The sequence below is a fragment of the Hemicordylus capensis genome, chromosome 1 (genome assembly GCF_027244095.1).
Source record: "Hemicordylus capensis ecotype Gifberg chromosome 1, rHemCap1.1.pri, whole genome shotgun sequence".
NCBI lineage: Eukaryota > Metazoa > Chordata > Lepidosauria > Squamata > Cordylidae > Hemicordylus > Hemicordylus capensis.
In genome coordinates this window covers 110383436-110396185 of record NC_069657.1, presented here as the reverse complement: position 1 = coordinate 110396185, position 12750 = coordinate 110383436, and the positions used below count along the sequence as shown (strand labels likewise).

General features: G+C 39.0%; 1 protein-coding gene across 14 annotated transcripts in view; it reads left to right on the top strand.

The window, feature by feature from the left end:
- The window catches only part of PAX6 (paired box 6), a 44502-nt gene extending 32721 nt beyond the window's left edge, over positions 1 to 11781 (top strand). For 9 of the 14 annotated variants that reach the window (XM_053286215.1, XM_053286211.1, XM_053286213.1 and 6 more), the window contains 6 exons: positions 1132 to 1290; positions 2146 to 2228; positions 2947 to 3097; positions 3239 to 3354; positions 8702 to 8852; positions 10253 to 11781. In XM_053286215.1, the coding sequence (XP_053142190.1) occupies positions 1132 to 1290; positions 2146 to 2228; positions 2947 to 3097; positions 3239 to 3354; positions 8702 to 8852; positions 10253 to 10338 (746 nt within the window). In that variant the 3' untranslated portion in view covers positions 10339 to 11781. The remainder of the gene's footprint in view (positions 1 to 1131; positions 1291 to 2145; positions 2229 to 2946; positions 3098 to 3238; positions 3355 to 8701; positions 8853 to 10252) is intronic. The other 5 variants (XM_053286216.1, XM_053286214.1, XM_053286210.1 and 2 more) reach the window with 2 other exon arrangements.
- Positions 11782 to 12750: the final 969 nt, after the last annotated feature.

Here is a 12750-nt window from a genome sequence, read left to right as displayed (position 1 = left end):
TAATCTGAAATACTGAACGTCACTATTTTAAATGTAGCAGTAGGTAAATAAATTCCATAAAGTGATTATCTTTTCAGGACATTTTGGAAAAGATACACCCATAGATCCGTGGAGCCATTTTTAGGTTTCTCCTATCAGGGAGGGCGTGAGAGGGGGGTAGTTGATATTATTAGGGTATATAATACATTTATTAATTCTTCGTTCATATAGTAGAATGTTGCTATTTGAATATATCAAATTGTGAATCTTTTTTAGTTGAACATTAAGTACGTCCCTCATAGTTTTATTGCATTTCTTGTTTTGCCCTCCGTACATTGAGACCCTCCTTAGTGCAGGAATATCATATTCTACTCTTCTCATCTGCTGCCACCACATCCAAGATTTCAAGATGAATAAATGTCTTTAATAAATCACTGTTTGCCATTCTGCAATTGTCAGTCCCATAGTTGCCCCATGTACTTCCATGGACATGGGCTATTGCTTCATGTGGACATGGACTACTGCTTCATGTTTACAGACCACAAACCTAGTTCACAAACCAGCTAAACTAGAGTACTGGGATTAAGGGTATTGACTTCAATGAGTGATATCCCAGTCCTAACACATTTATCTTAAACGGAGCTCCACATGTACTGCCATGCACACACAGAGCTCTTGTGTCTGCACACATTTCAGTTTTGAAGGCAACTTGCTGCTGCTGGTGACTCACATGTCAGTCCAGTGAGACACAAAGCCCAGTCCTATGCATGTCTACTCAGAAGGAAATCTCACAGAGTTCAGTGAGACTTGCTTACATAAGAACAGCCCTGCTGGATCAGGCCCAAGGCCCTTCCAGTCCAAGTAAGTGTGCATAGTATTGTAACCTGTGGATTAGACCATGATCATGCAAATGTATTTAGGATCAGGATGTACGTTGACCAAAATCCAAATGCTTTAGTTTAACTGATATACATTGAGTTGCAAGAGACATCATACAGTTGGCAATGAGCCTCTCCAAGAGTAAGCAATTTGATTATTGTAGGCTGGGCATCATTAAGAAGAGATGAGCTCAAACATGGCTGACTTTGTTATAACTTATATTAATTCAACCAAGTCTCTCATACTTAAAATCACCTCTCCTTTATGTTGCAGATGGCTGCCCACAACAGGAAGGAGGGGGTGAAAACACTAATTCCATCAGTTCCAACGGAGAAGATTCCGATGAGGCTCAGATGAGACTACAGCTGAAAAGAAAGTTGCAGAGAAATAGGACATCCTTCACCCAAGAACAAATTGAAGCGCTTGAGAAAGGTGAGCAACATTTTTTGTTTGCAGGAGCGAGAACAAGGAAAGCGCTTCCCACTTTCTGTCTAGAACTGAATGTGCTCGAAGAAAATAAAGATGCTGGTGTTTATTGATAAAGATCACAAAAGTTTCCCTTCCTGTAGCATCATGGAAATGTGTAGAGAATAGATTAAGTGATAACCAAACTTAAATTGATACCTCAAATGCTCCAGAAGTATAGTGTGAGGAGCACATGTGGGCTGAGTTGTTGTGAGATTCCCAGCTGCAGTGCAGTCTTATTCCTTTTCTCAGGTTACATTATATGCCTGAGGAGCTGGTTTGGGGCATTGAGATTGCAGATCCTATTCTGGTGGCCTTGGGTCCAATTGCTCTCAGTGTGTAGTAGATTTTCTGTTGCTTTAGTGCATCTCTGCTTGTGGGGCCTGGATTGCAGTACTGTGTTTATAATACAATTAGACTGACAAGTATTAACTAACACAAACTAACACATATATAAAGGTTAGAATGAAAAATGCTGCCCTGATTTTAGTATGTTAGCTGTTCCACATAGAGGGATTTTATTAATTTGTCTCCATCACATTCTATTACTGGGCACAATTTTCAATCAGATGGTTCAGTATTGATCCCATGATCTGTGTGTGTGTGTGTGTGTGTGTACGTGAAGATTGAACAATGATGTCTCTCACTTTGAAACAAACTTGCATATTATCTTGTCCAAAAGCACTTTTGAGGGATATTCCTCATGAAAGATTTAAAGCATAGAGTGCACTCAGAAATACACAGAAAGCTGAAAGCATGTAGTGGTCATTCTTTTTGAAACATATTTTTAACACTAATTCCATAATGTTTCCTTTACACCAGAATTTGAGAGAACTCATTATCCTGACGTGTTTGCCAGAGAGAGACTAGCTGCCAAAATAGACTTACCTGAAGCAAGAATACAGGTACCCAAGTGACTATATCATTTTCCCTCCCTCCCTCTAAAGAGGCACACTGATGTTCACAGGACAAGGTCCAGTTGCAGGGGAGTATCAGCAGGAGAGAGGGCATGCCCTCAGCTATTGCCCGTGGGCTTCGCAGAGGCATCTGGTGGGGCACTGTGTGAAACAAGATGCTGGACTAGATGGCTTTGGGCCTGATCCAGCTGGGCTGTTCTTATGTTAGTCTCAGCTAGCTATCACTCTGCCACAAGAAATTGTACTACTATGATTACTACAACGATGACAATAATATTTATATATTGCTAATATGTGGGTAATGTGAAAATGTTGGGCCCAGTCATGAGAGAAAGGTCGGGCATGCATGTGAATGGGAAGGTGCATCCCCACTCACAGCAAGCAGTGTAGAGAGTGATTTTGAACCTATAACTCATCTAGATACAGATGTGTACTGTAATGCAGATGTGCAGTGGATATGCACCTGCATTTGCATCTAATCTGCCCCTGTAGAAAGCCTGCTACACACAGAGATAACCTTTTACATCATTTGCTAAACATGGATTCCTAGGCATTTGTTAACAAATGAAAAATTGGATGTATGTCATTTGCGAGGAACATATCTTCTTCATGAAGAGGTCACAGCTCTAGAGGAACACAGATCCACCCTGCAGGAGGACACCATACTCTTTTTGCTGTAGTAATGGAAAATATTTTGCATTTGCAGGTGTGGTTTTCTAACAGGAGGGCAAAGTGGAGAAGGGAAGAGAAACTAAGGAACCAGAGAAGACAAGCTAGTAACACTCCCAGTCACATTCCCATCAGTAGTAGTTTCAGCACAAGTGTCTATCAACCGATCCCACAACCCACAACACCTGGTAATATGCTTTAAGAAATATACTGACCAGTTACTCACCCTTTCAGGGCGATAAATCAGAGTACTCTGTACAGTAATACGATCATCTGATTGAAGTGAAAACTAATAAGTCCATCCTGTCTATCTATCTATTCTATTATAGTTTCCTCTTTCACATCAGGTTCCATGCTGGGCAGAACAGACACCGCGCTAACAAACACATACAGTGCTTTGCCACCCATGCCTAGTTTCACAATGGCTAACAACCTGCCTATGCAAGTAAGTATAATCCACTAATATGCTCTCTCTGGGCTGAGTGGTTCTTGGACAGATCTTTGACCTTTGGTGTTTGAAGGGCTAATGCCAAGATGGGATGTTTTCAGAGGTCAAAGGGGTTTCTATCTGACACCATTACCAAACTTACTAATCTTTCTATGGAAATCTCCATGAAACCTCACCAAGTATTTTTTGTTTAGGTTCACAAATGGGAAACATTCACCATGTATCACAAGCTCACCCTTGTGCTTTATGTTAAATAATCTGAAATAACTCCCACTACCTATTTCTATGCTTACAATCCATAATACAGATAAAAACCTCCATTTTATCCATAGACATGCATTGAAAGGGTGAAAAATCCATCTTTTCACAATCTTTTAACCCCTTTGACTATGACAATTGACTAAATGGTATAAGGAATAATTCTGATTTTGAGTAAGCAACCTCAGGTGCACTAAGAATGCAGCCCTCAAATTGCATGCTCTTAGATCATGCATTTATTTCAACAGAACTGCACTTCAGTAGATGAATAGATGTCAGTAGTGGCCAACATCCTCACTAATGCTGCAGAGGCACTGCATGGAAAAGTGGATGCATTGTGCATAGAGTACCTCTGCACCATTAGTTAGGATGTCAGCCACTATAATTATGTGGGACTAATGTGCTGCAGTGGTGAATTCAGGAGGGGTTCAGATTCTTGCTCTGCTATGAAATTCACTGGGTGATGTTGGGCAAGTCTCTACCACAAGGATTTTGTGAGAGTGAACAGAATAAGAACAGTAATGGAGAGAGAAATGTAAAAATGATGGGCAACATCCTGACCATTTACCGTAGTCATGACTAAATACTATTGAAATAAAAGAGAAAAGTAATTTCTAATTGAAGTCCCATGAATTTCAATGGGACTTAATCTTGACCTACTTAGTTTGGATGTTGCCCAATAAATAGTGCCCACTGTTCATTTTATTTTACATGCTGCAAACTTAGGCTTGAAAAGCCCCCATATTGGGCTTATGTTTTTGTGGCCCATGGAAGTCCCTTAAGTAATGGTGTTAAAAATTATCTGGAGCATTATTAATACTATTACTGTATGTATTTGGCTTTGCTCCTGGTTTCTGCAGTGTGACCTCCTCACGGCTGCTCATCATAATCTTGACCCTTGTAGTCACAGTACTGGTCCACTTCCTAGCAGTAGCGCTCAATAGCAGACAAGTCACCTCTGATGTCCTTCAGCATTGCTTTTTTAAACTCTAAGCTTTTTCAGAGTGCCTCCCCAATTTCGTAATGTTTGCTTCTTCAGGGTGGAGTGTGATTTTAAATGGTGCCAATGATAACTAGTGTGGAAAAGGGGGGCAGTAGTTAATTCTGATTAATTGCATCTGGAATAAATCAATGTTAAGATTGATTAAAATTATGTGATCATGTCTGTGAGCTGATTTGAGAGACTACCAGGCATTTAAAAGAATTTTGTCAGTATTCTTGTATATTCCCCTGCTGCTGAATAGGAGTTGCATAATCTGCCTCTAAGAGGCAAACTCTTTTGAATAATAGGGAACTTTGATAATTGTGGTCAAAGGCTTCATTCTGGGGATTTTCATGGGGGTTTCCTCGTAGAAAATGTGATTATGTCTGTACTGAATCATGGCTATTGATCCCAACCCAGAGAAAGTCTGACATGTTTAATTTCAACAGGATTTCAGTCAGTTTCAACTAACGTATTTCACTGATATAATTTTAAAAAATATGATTCTGATGAATAATAGAGGTTTCATGGATCTAGTTGGATAAGCATGATGAAATTAAGGCAGTTTCTTGCTGTGTAGTGAATATTGATTATTTCAGTAAGGTTCAACTAACTTCTGAATTGAGATCTGTATCTATAGGCTTGGGATATAGGATAGGCTTGGGATATTCAGTTCCTTAAATGATTTTTCTAGAATTGCAAATATGGATGGAGAAAAGTATAAATCCAGGTCTCTAAAGGTCTGGAATATCCTATAAAATGTAATCTTTGGTTAGAGACTCTTGATTTCAAAGGTCTGGAAGGAACCAAAATGAAATGTCCACCCAAATGGCCACCTATAGGGAGTATGATAGTAGAGGGTAGGCAAGAGAGGAAAGCTTTGTCGATCATGAATGGCATAGCCTGCATTGCAGAAGAGAAAGAAAAGATTTGATAAAATTGTGCAGAGTAATGAATGCTATTGTGTGGTGAAGATTAATTGGGGCTCGTAATCGGCATTCAAAAGGGAGAAAGTTTAAGATGGGTAAAAGGAAAATATCTGTTTAAGAAAAATCTATCTAAAGAGAAACTCATTAGATAGAGTTTCAGCTGAGAAGCACGGCTGAGAAGAATGAGCTTATTAAAATGCTAGCAGGATTGCACCTTGGCTGATGAGATGCTGTGGCTATTGGCACCCTAGAAATACCCAAAGGGGAGACAAAGGTTGTGAACAGCACCTGCAGTTCTAAATAGCTGTGTTAAAGTGGATAGAGTGCCAACCCTCATGCTTGCAAGCATGTGGAAAACTAGCTGGCTCAAGGAAAGAATACCATTCTAGAGTTCAATAAATGACTGCATGCATATAGTAGGGGTCATAGGAAGACACTTAAGTTATGACTATTCCATGCATTTTCTCGAATCATCTGTTTATTACCACTTTAGCCAAGATCTCGGCGAAGTCAGACCACAGTAGAATTGTTGCTATGCTCGTTATGATCCCAAACCAAGCTAATATATTTGGTGTGGGAGGGGGAAAGGACTCATATTTACAAAAAGTGAAACATTTATTTATGATGTCTGAGGTCTTAGAGACAGGCTTTTTCATATCAAACTGAAGCTAGGAAAATTGGTTTTGTGATATATTGCTGCGCTGGTGGAAGTTTGATGATGATTTCATTGGAGTGTACTCCTAAATCAGTTTGGATTAAAGTTGCATTTTGGATTGGAAATGGTGCTTATGACTAAATTAGGCATTGTTAGGTGAACCTAAAATAATGGAGGTGTGCATGACGAGAGATCCAGGGAAATTTCAGTATAATGTGTCAAAAATAAATAATGGGGAAAGCTGAATGAGGCATTCCTGAACCTGAAATTAATTTTTCAAGCATATATTCCTAAAATGAAAGGATATTAATTGTATATTCAGTGTATAGAAAAATAACATACTTTGAGTGCATTGCAACAGTAATCTAATACAATAAATAAATAAATATTTATCAAATTTCAGTAAATATTGAAGGGATTTAAGAAGAAAACTCCACAGAACCTTTAAAAATATTTCAATCTAAAGTCTCACCAATTAGAATTAATGGGGGAAATTAAGTGTGTTGTATATTATTTTATTTAATCAGTGGGCCTATTGTATCATACTTGTTTATGTAACCAAGCAATTCTGTAATAATGTAAATATTACATATGTACTTATGTATATATATGTACATATATACAATAGCTTTATATATTCTGTAATATATAAGTAACTGGGATCTGCCTAAACCATAACCACAAAACATTTGGATTTAAGTTGCTGTTCTGATTAAATTATTGTAAATTCTGAACACATTAGTTAATTGGAGTATCAGACCAGGCTGTAAGGATAAGCTAGTTGCAGCGTCACAATATGAAAATGGCTGCAAGCCTCACAACAAGATTGTTCTTCAATAATATGACTTTTACTACCACTCAAATTGCTTATATTCTGCTTCAGTGATTCCCAGATGGTGGATTGAGTTGTGGGAGATGTGGGTGATTCTTCTATGGCTAAAAATGTTCTCACTTTTGATGCTCATTGTGAGGTTTGCAGGCACAGGAGGAGCTGGCCCGATTTCCTGCTATATGGAAAGAGAATGGAATGGCTCAGACTGAATCTGAGAAAAACATTAAGCACAGTACTTCTGAGGGCCAAACTAGATGTTAAACATGTTGTCAGCAATCTTGATTTCCTCCTCCTTGTTTAAAATAACAGCTCCATGTGTGTGAGTGAATAGGGATCCAGACAGGACTACAGTGTAGGTGGAGGGGGATTAACCCTCTGCCTTCATGTTGTTTCCCTCTGAAAATTGCCCCCCAGCAGTGATTTGCTCTCAAAAGTACCTCTTAGTTGAATGCCCAAAGTTTGCGTTCAATGTTTTAAATTAAGCCAATTCAGGGGCTGCTTCTGAGTGTGGTTGCTCCATGCTGATACTGAATCCCCCTTTTTGGTGAATATTATGGAAGCACCCAGTTCTCAGTTGATATGGACCTGAACAGTGCTCAGATTTTTGTAAAGATATAACAAATAATAAGTTAAGTGAAGGGACCCTGTCCTTGTTTGCCAAGGATTGATTACAGGAATGGAGTTGTAATAAAACAGATGGGTTCAAAGAACCCTCCATGCCTTGAGTTGGGGAGCCACCGAGCCCCCTCGTCTAGGGCTCCCACCGCTGTTGCTGCCATTTCCCTTGGCAATGGGCTGGCCCAGCTCTGCACCTCCTCCTTGCATAGACCGGGCTCCTTCCCGGCTGATGGAAGGAGGATAGGTGGAGCTATGCGAGTGGGGTGCACATGCACATGAGCCTGAACGTGCATGAGTGTGTGCATCACCACTGAGGGGAGTGCCACGAGAAGAGGGGAGGCCACCTGTATAATAAACACAGACCCACTCTCCCCTCACTACTCCTTTGATTGATTGATTGAATTTATATACCACCTTTCTTCCTTGACCAAGACACCCAAGGCTTCCAATACTAAACATAAACACAGGAGATTTACAAAGCAGTGTTTTTCAAGAGCTGAGGACCAGAGCTCAGTGGCCTGGGTGCTTCCTTTCTTGTCTTCCTCTCAGGGTCCACAGATCTTCCAGCATCCCTGTAAAGCTAGTTGAGGGGCTACCCCAACAGACCTCACAGGCCAGAGATGAGCTCTATGGGAGCTGATGTCGTACACTCCCCTGGTTTGGAGACATTTGTTGCCCCCATCGAAACAAACAGGGAAACCTATAAGAGCTCCATGGAACAGGGCATTTAGTGAATGTTGGATTTGTTTGAGTTCGTGGAGGGAATGCTTATTTGGAGTTTGTGGAGGGGATGCTTGCATAGTGCACAAGGGGCATAGCTACAATTTTATAAGGGGATGGGACAAATGTACTTGGGCCCCTGAAGAAGGGGAGCCTGCTTGCTAGGTGACAGTTTACTCTTCCTAGTTCCTTTACACCTCTCTGAAGAAGAAGGGGGGCAGGGACCCATCTTCACGTTTTTCCCCAAGGTCCACTCCAACCTTGTTACACCCTTGTAATGCACTAAAAAGAGAAGAAATAATGGGTGCGATACAAAGGCATTCATAAATATTTTTTGGTTCTGTCCACAGCCCCCAGTACCCAGCCAGACTTCATCTTACTCTTGCATGCTGCCCACAAGTCCGTCAGTGAATGGGAGGAGCTATGATACATACACTCCTCCTCACATGCAGACACATATGAACAGCCAGCCAATGGGCACCTCTGGGGCTACTTCAACAGGTAAGCATCCATTGCCACCTTCTTCAATGAGAATTTCAAGGAATTGCTTCTCCTGCCAATCTAAATGGTCTAACTCTAATTCATATATTCAGAAAACGATTACTAATTTTCTTTCAAGAGATGATGGCTGGATTTCTCTTAAAAGGTTAATGCTACCATCATGTGTTTAAATGCAATAGTTTGGGGTTTCAAATATGAAATGCATTGTTTTGGAGTGCTGTACTTTCTCAATCCACTAGTAGATTATATTCATTAATTTTTAAAAAATTGTTCCAATTTATGACTCAAATGAGGAAGAAGATCCTAGAAAATATAGCATACAAGGGGATAATCAGATATACATTTATATCTCATAGATTTATCACATATAAACACTTCCTTAAGAGAGCAGCCCATGTTTGTCTGAAATCTCAAACTGAAGTAAATTAATGGTAGATTTAGTTCTTTGTTACAATAGTGCCCTGATACTTGGGGGTATAAGAACTCCAATGGGCAAACATGGAGAAACCCTATACTTGTGCCTTCATGTCAATGTGGGGGAATATCTCAACTTGCAAAAAGGTGCCCAAGGAGCTTTGTATTTGGGGGAGTTGTATCATTTATAATGCAGATGGTGTACTATCTATTTCTTTTTACTGGAAAAAGTCATTTGTTTTTAATTTATTTTATGTAAAATAAACACAGACCCTTAGTCTTCACCCTTAGTCTCCATGATCGGGCAGAATAGGAATGCAAGATCAGAGTCCAACCACAATTCAGCACATTGAAGTTCCAGTTATTTCAAAGGGAGAACTAGGTGCTTAGCTCTCTCCCATTGAGATCAATGGAATGTCACAGTGTCCCCCCTCCCCATAAGTAAGTTCAGTAGAACCCCTGTTATCTGTACCTTGGTCCCTTTTATCTGAAGTAATTCTCTTTTCCTCATGAAAAGAGTTAGTGCCAGATATTCATCCAGACTTCTGATTATCTTTAAATTATTACACATTCTCAGGGATCAGCCAGCCTGTGCTATATGAGTAATTACAATTTGACTGTAGATGTTCAGAAGGCTTTAAAAGCCTATTAAGATGCAGGGTCATGCCAGTTATTCAACAGATGTATGAACATTCAGAATGCAGTAAGCAGGGGCGTAGCTAGGGGAGAGGGGGCCCGTGTTCATCCCTCTCTCTGGTGGTCCCCCAGAGTGAGGGAGATAATGAAGAAAATAGGGAGGGGTGGAGCTGGAGGGCCCTCAGGAGCTGGGGGCCCATGTTCTTTGAATCTTTTCGCTCAATTATAGCTATGCCCCTGGCAGTAAGAACTCTGAAAGCTTTACATTGCTCTTGTTTTGCAGTTCATACAGAGAAGCTGAGAGAGAGAGAGAGTAATTTTTAACACACACACCCCTTTCTCTTTTAAAGGTCTTATTTCCCCTGGAGTGTCAGTTCCAGTTCAAGTTCCCGGCAGTGAACCTGATATGTCTCAGTACTGGCCAAGATTACAGTAAACCATGTGTTGATTTTGTAAATGGCTATATGGACAACAGTTGGGTATTCAGCTGTATTTTCTAAAAGAAGAATGGCTTTCCAAGTACTTCTGTACTGCAACTGTGCCCTATGATGTAACACATGGAGAAAGACTTTAACATGGACCTTTGAATACTGAAGGTGTTATATCAGTTGGAACAAATCTTCATTTTGGTATCCAAACTTTTATTCATTTTGGTGTATTATTTGTAAATGGGCATTTGTATGTTATAATGAAAAAAAGAACAATGTAGACTGAATGGATGTTTGCTTTTGTGTTGGTCATGAAGTTGTTTTTTTTTTTAAAAAGGAAGCCATGATCAACAAGCTTTGCCACGAATTAAGAGTTTATCAAGCTATATCGAATACTTCTACCAATCTGTTCATAGATTTCAGCCTGATGCTCCAAGTTCCATCATTCCATTGCATATAATTCCACCTGGAACAATACGCACTAGATTTCTGTAAGAAAATTATCTGTTGGGATTTCCAAAGGTTATTAACAGATGACGCTTATGTGCAAACAAAGGTTAAGAGAAAACGTCAAAGAAGAAGAGTTTGATAGGAAAAAGGTAGATGGTGTCTTCGATATAATCCAATTTGTTTTATGTCAAAATGTAAGTATTTGTCTTCCCTAGAAATCTCCCAGAATGATTTCTATAATAAAGTTAATTTCATTTATATTTGACAAGAATATTCTATAGATGTTTTATACACATTTTCATGCATCAAACATTTCTTTTTTGGTCGGCAAAAGTTAATTGTTCTTAGCTATAGTTGTACTACTGTTCACAGTTCAATCATTTTTGTGCATCTAGAATTCATTCCTAATCAATTAAAAGTGCTTGCAAGAGTTTTAAACTTAAGTGTTTTGAAGTTGTTCACAACGACATATCAAAATTAACCATTGTTGATTGTAAAAACCATGCCAAAGCCTTTGTATTTCCTTTATTATAATATTTTCTTTTTAACCTTATAGTGTGGTGTGGCAAATTTTGTTCCCTTTAGAGATTTTAACATTTTTATAGACAAAGTCTTATTTTGAAATTATTTTCAGTCCTTAATTCTGAAAGTCTTCAAGAAAATTATTTTCAGTCCTTAGAAATTAGTTTTGTAGATGTTATAGCTTGGCCTGTAATATCAGTGAAAAGATAATTGATGAAAAAGCAAAGCTATGTATGAAAGTCTCTGGAGAGCATATAAAAAGAATGTTTTCCTTGTTACACAGAAGTATATGTAAAAAAGAACTATTTAACAGAGGAAAATCTAAATAACTTTTAAGAAGGGGTTTGCATTTTAAATTATTGTTCTAGACAAAAGTAGATGTATAGAAATGATTATGCTCCTTAAGTCAATGAGGCTGCAATCCTGAAACCACTTATCTTTTTAAAATACCCAATTTAAATAAATGGGAACAACCTGGAGTATTTGGTTGCAAGGCTGCAGCTTTGGACTTCTCTTTTTAAATTGCTAAGCGGGTCTGTTCATAACAAAAGGAAAGCTCTCTAGGGAAACAAATTCTAGGGAAACAAATTCTATATGTGTATTCACAAAGCACACTCTTAGCACCATTTTCTAGTAAACTTGCAACCCGGTTAATATTTCCATGCATTTTACATGAGTGTGGGCAAGGGTGGAGAGGTGCATGCCAAGAAATAACAAGTGAGGACAAATAAACATGCAACAACAATGCAAACTGTGACTGGCTAGTGAAAGCTCAAGGCTTTTAGTCAGTGGCAGCTAAATATAAACATTCCCATATCTATGAAGAGAGCTCATTGTGGCCCAGCTGTTACTTGCAATGTTGCAAGGAAGAAGAGCTCTGATGAAGTGTAAAAGGCAATGCGCAGGGAGTTGGAATCAAAGGGAAGGCATCACAAGCTGCCTTTGTAAAAGACAGCTGAGAGCATTTTCCTGCTGCTCACTCTGCCATATAAACATATATTGCCTATCCATAACTTGGGAAAACTGCGATTGCTCTGAAGCACACATGATTCTGCTGATTCTGTGAAAGCATCCAGATACATCAACTGCTTCCATGACAAACACAGATATATGCAAAGCATAACACAGCTTTAACACTCACACACATACACACAGAGCCACACTCAACATGAACAGAAATAAGGGTGTTGGAATTTATGGATGTTTTGGATAAAAACTTAAAGTGGCTTCATCAGATATCAGTTTCTGCCAATGTTTAATATTATTTTCTAGAGAAAGAATACATTTTATGCACTGAATAAAATCACATGCATGAGCTTGATCAGATATCAGGTGTTAAGGAAAATTAGTAAGCTACATGCCAAAGTAAACTTAGTAAACTACATTCCAAAGAGATCCAAGCAACTTTGAAGGCATAGTTAATTGCAGGTCATTAGATGAGAATGCTG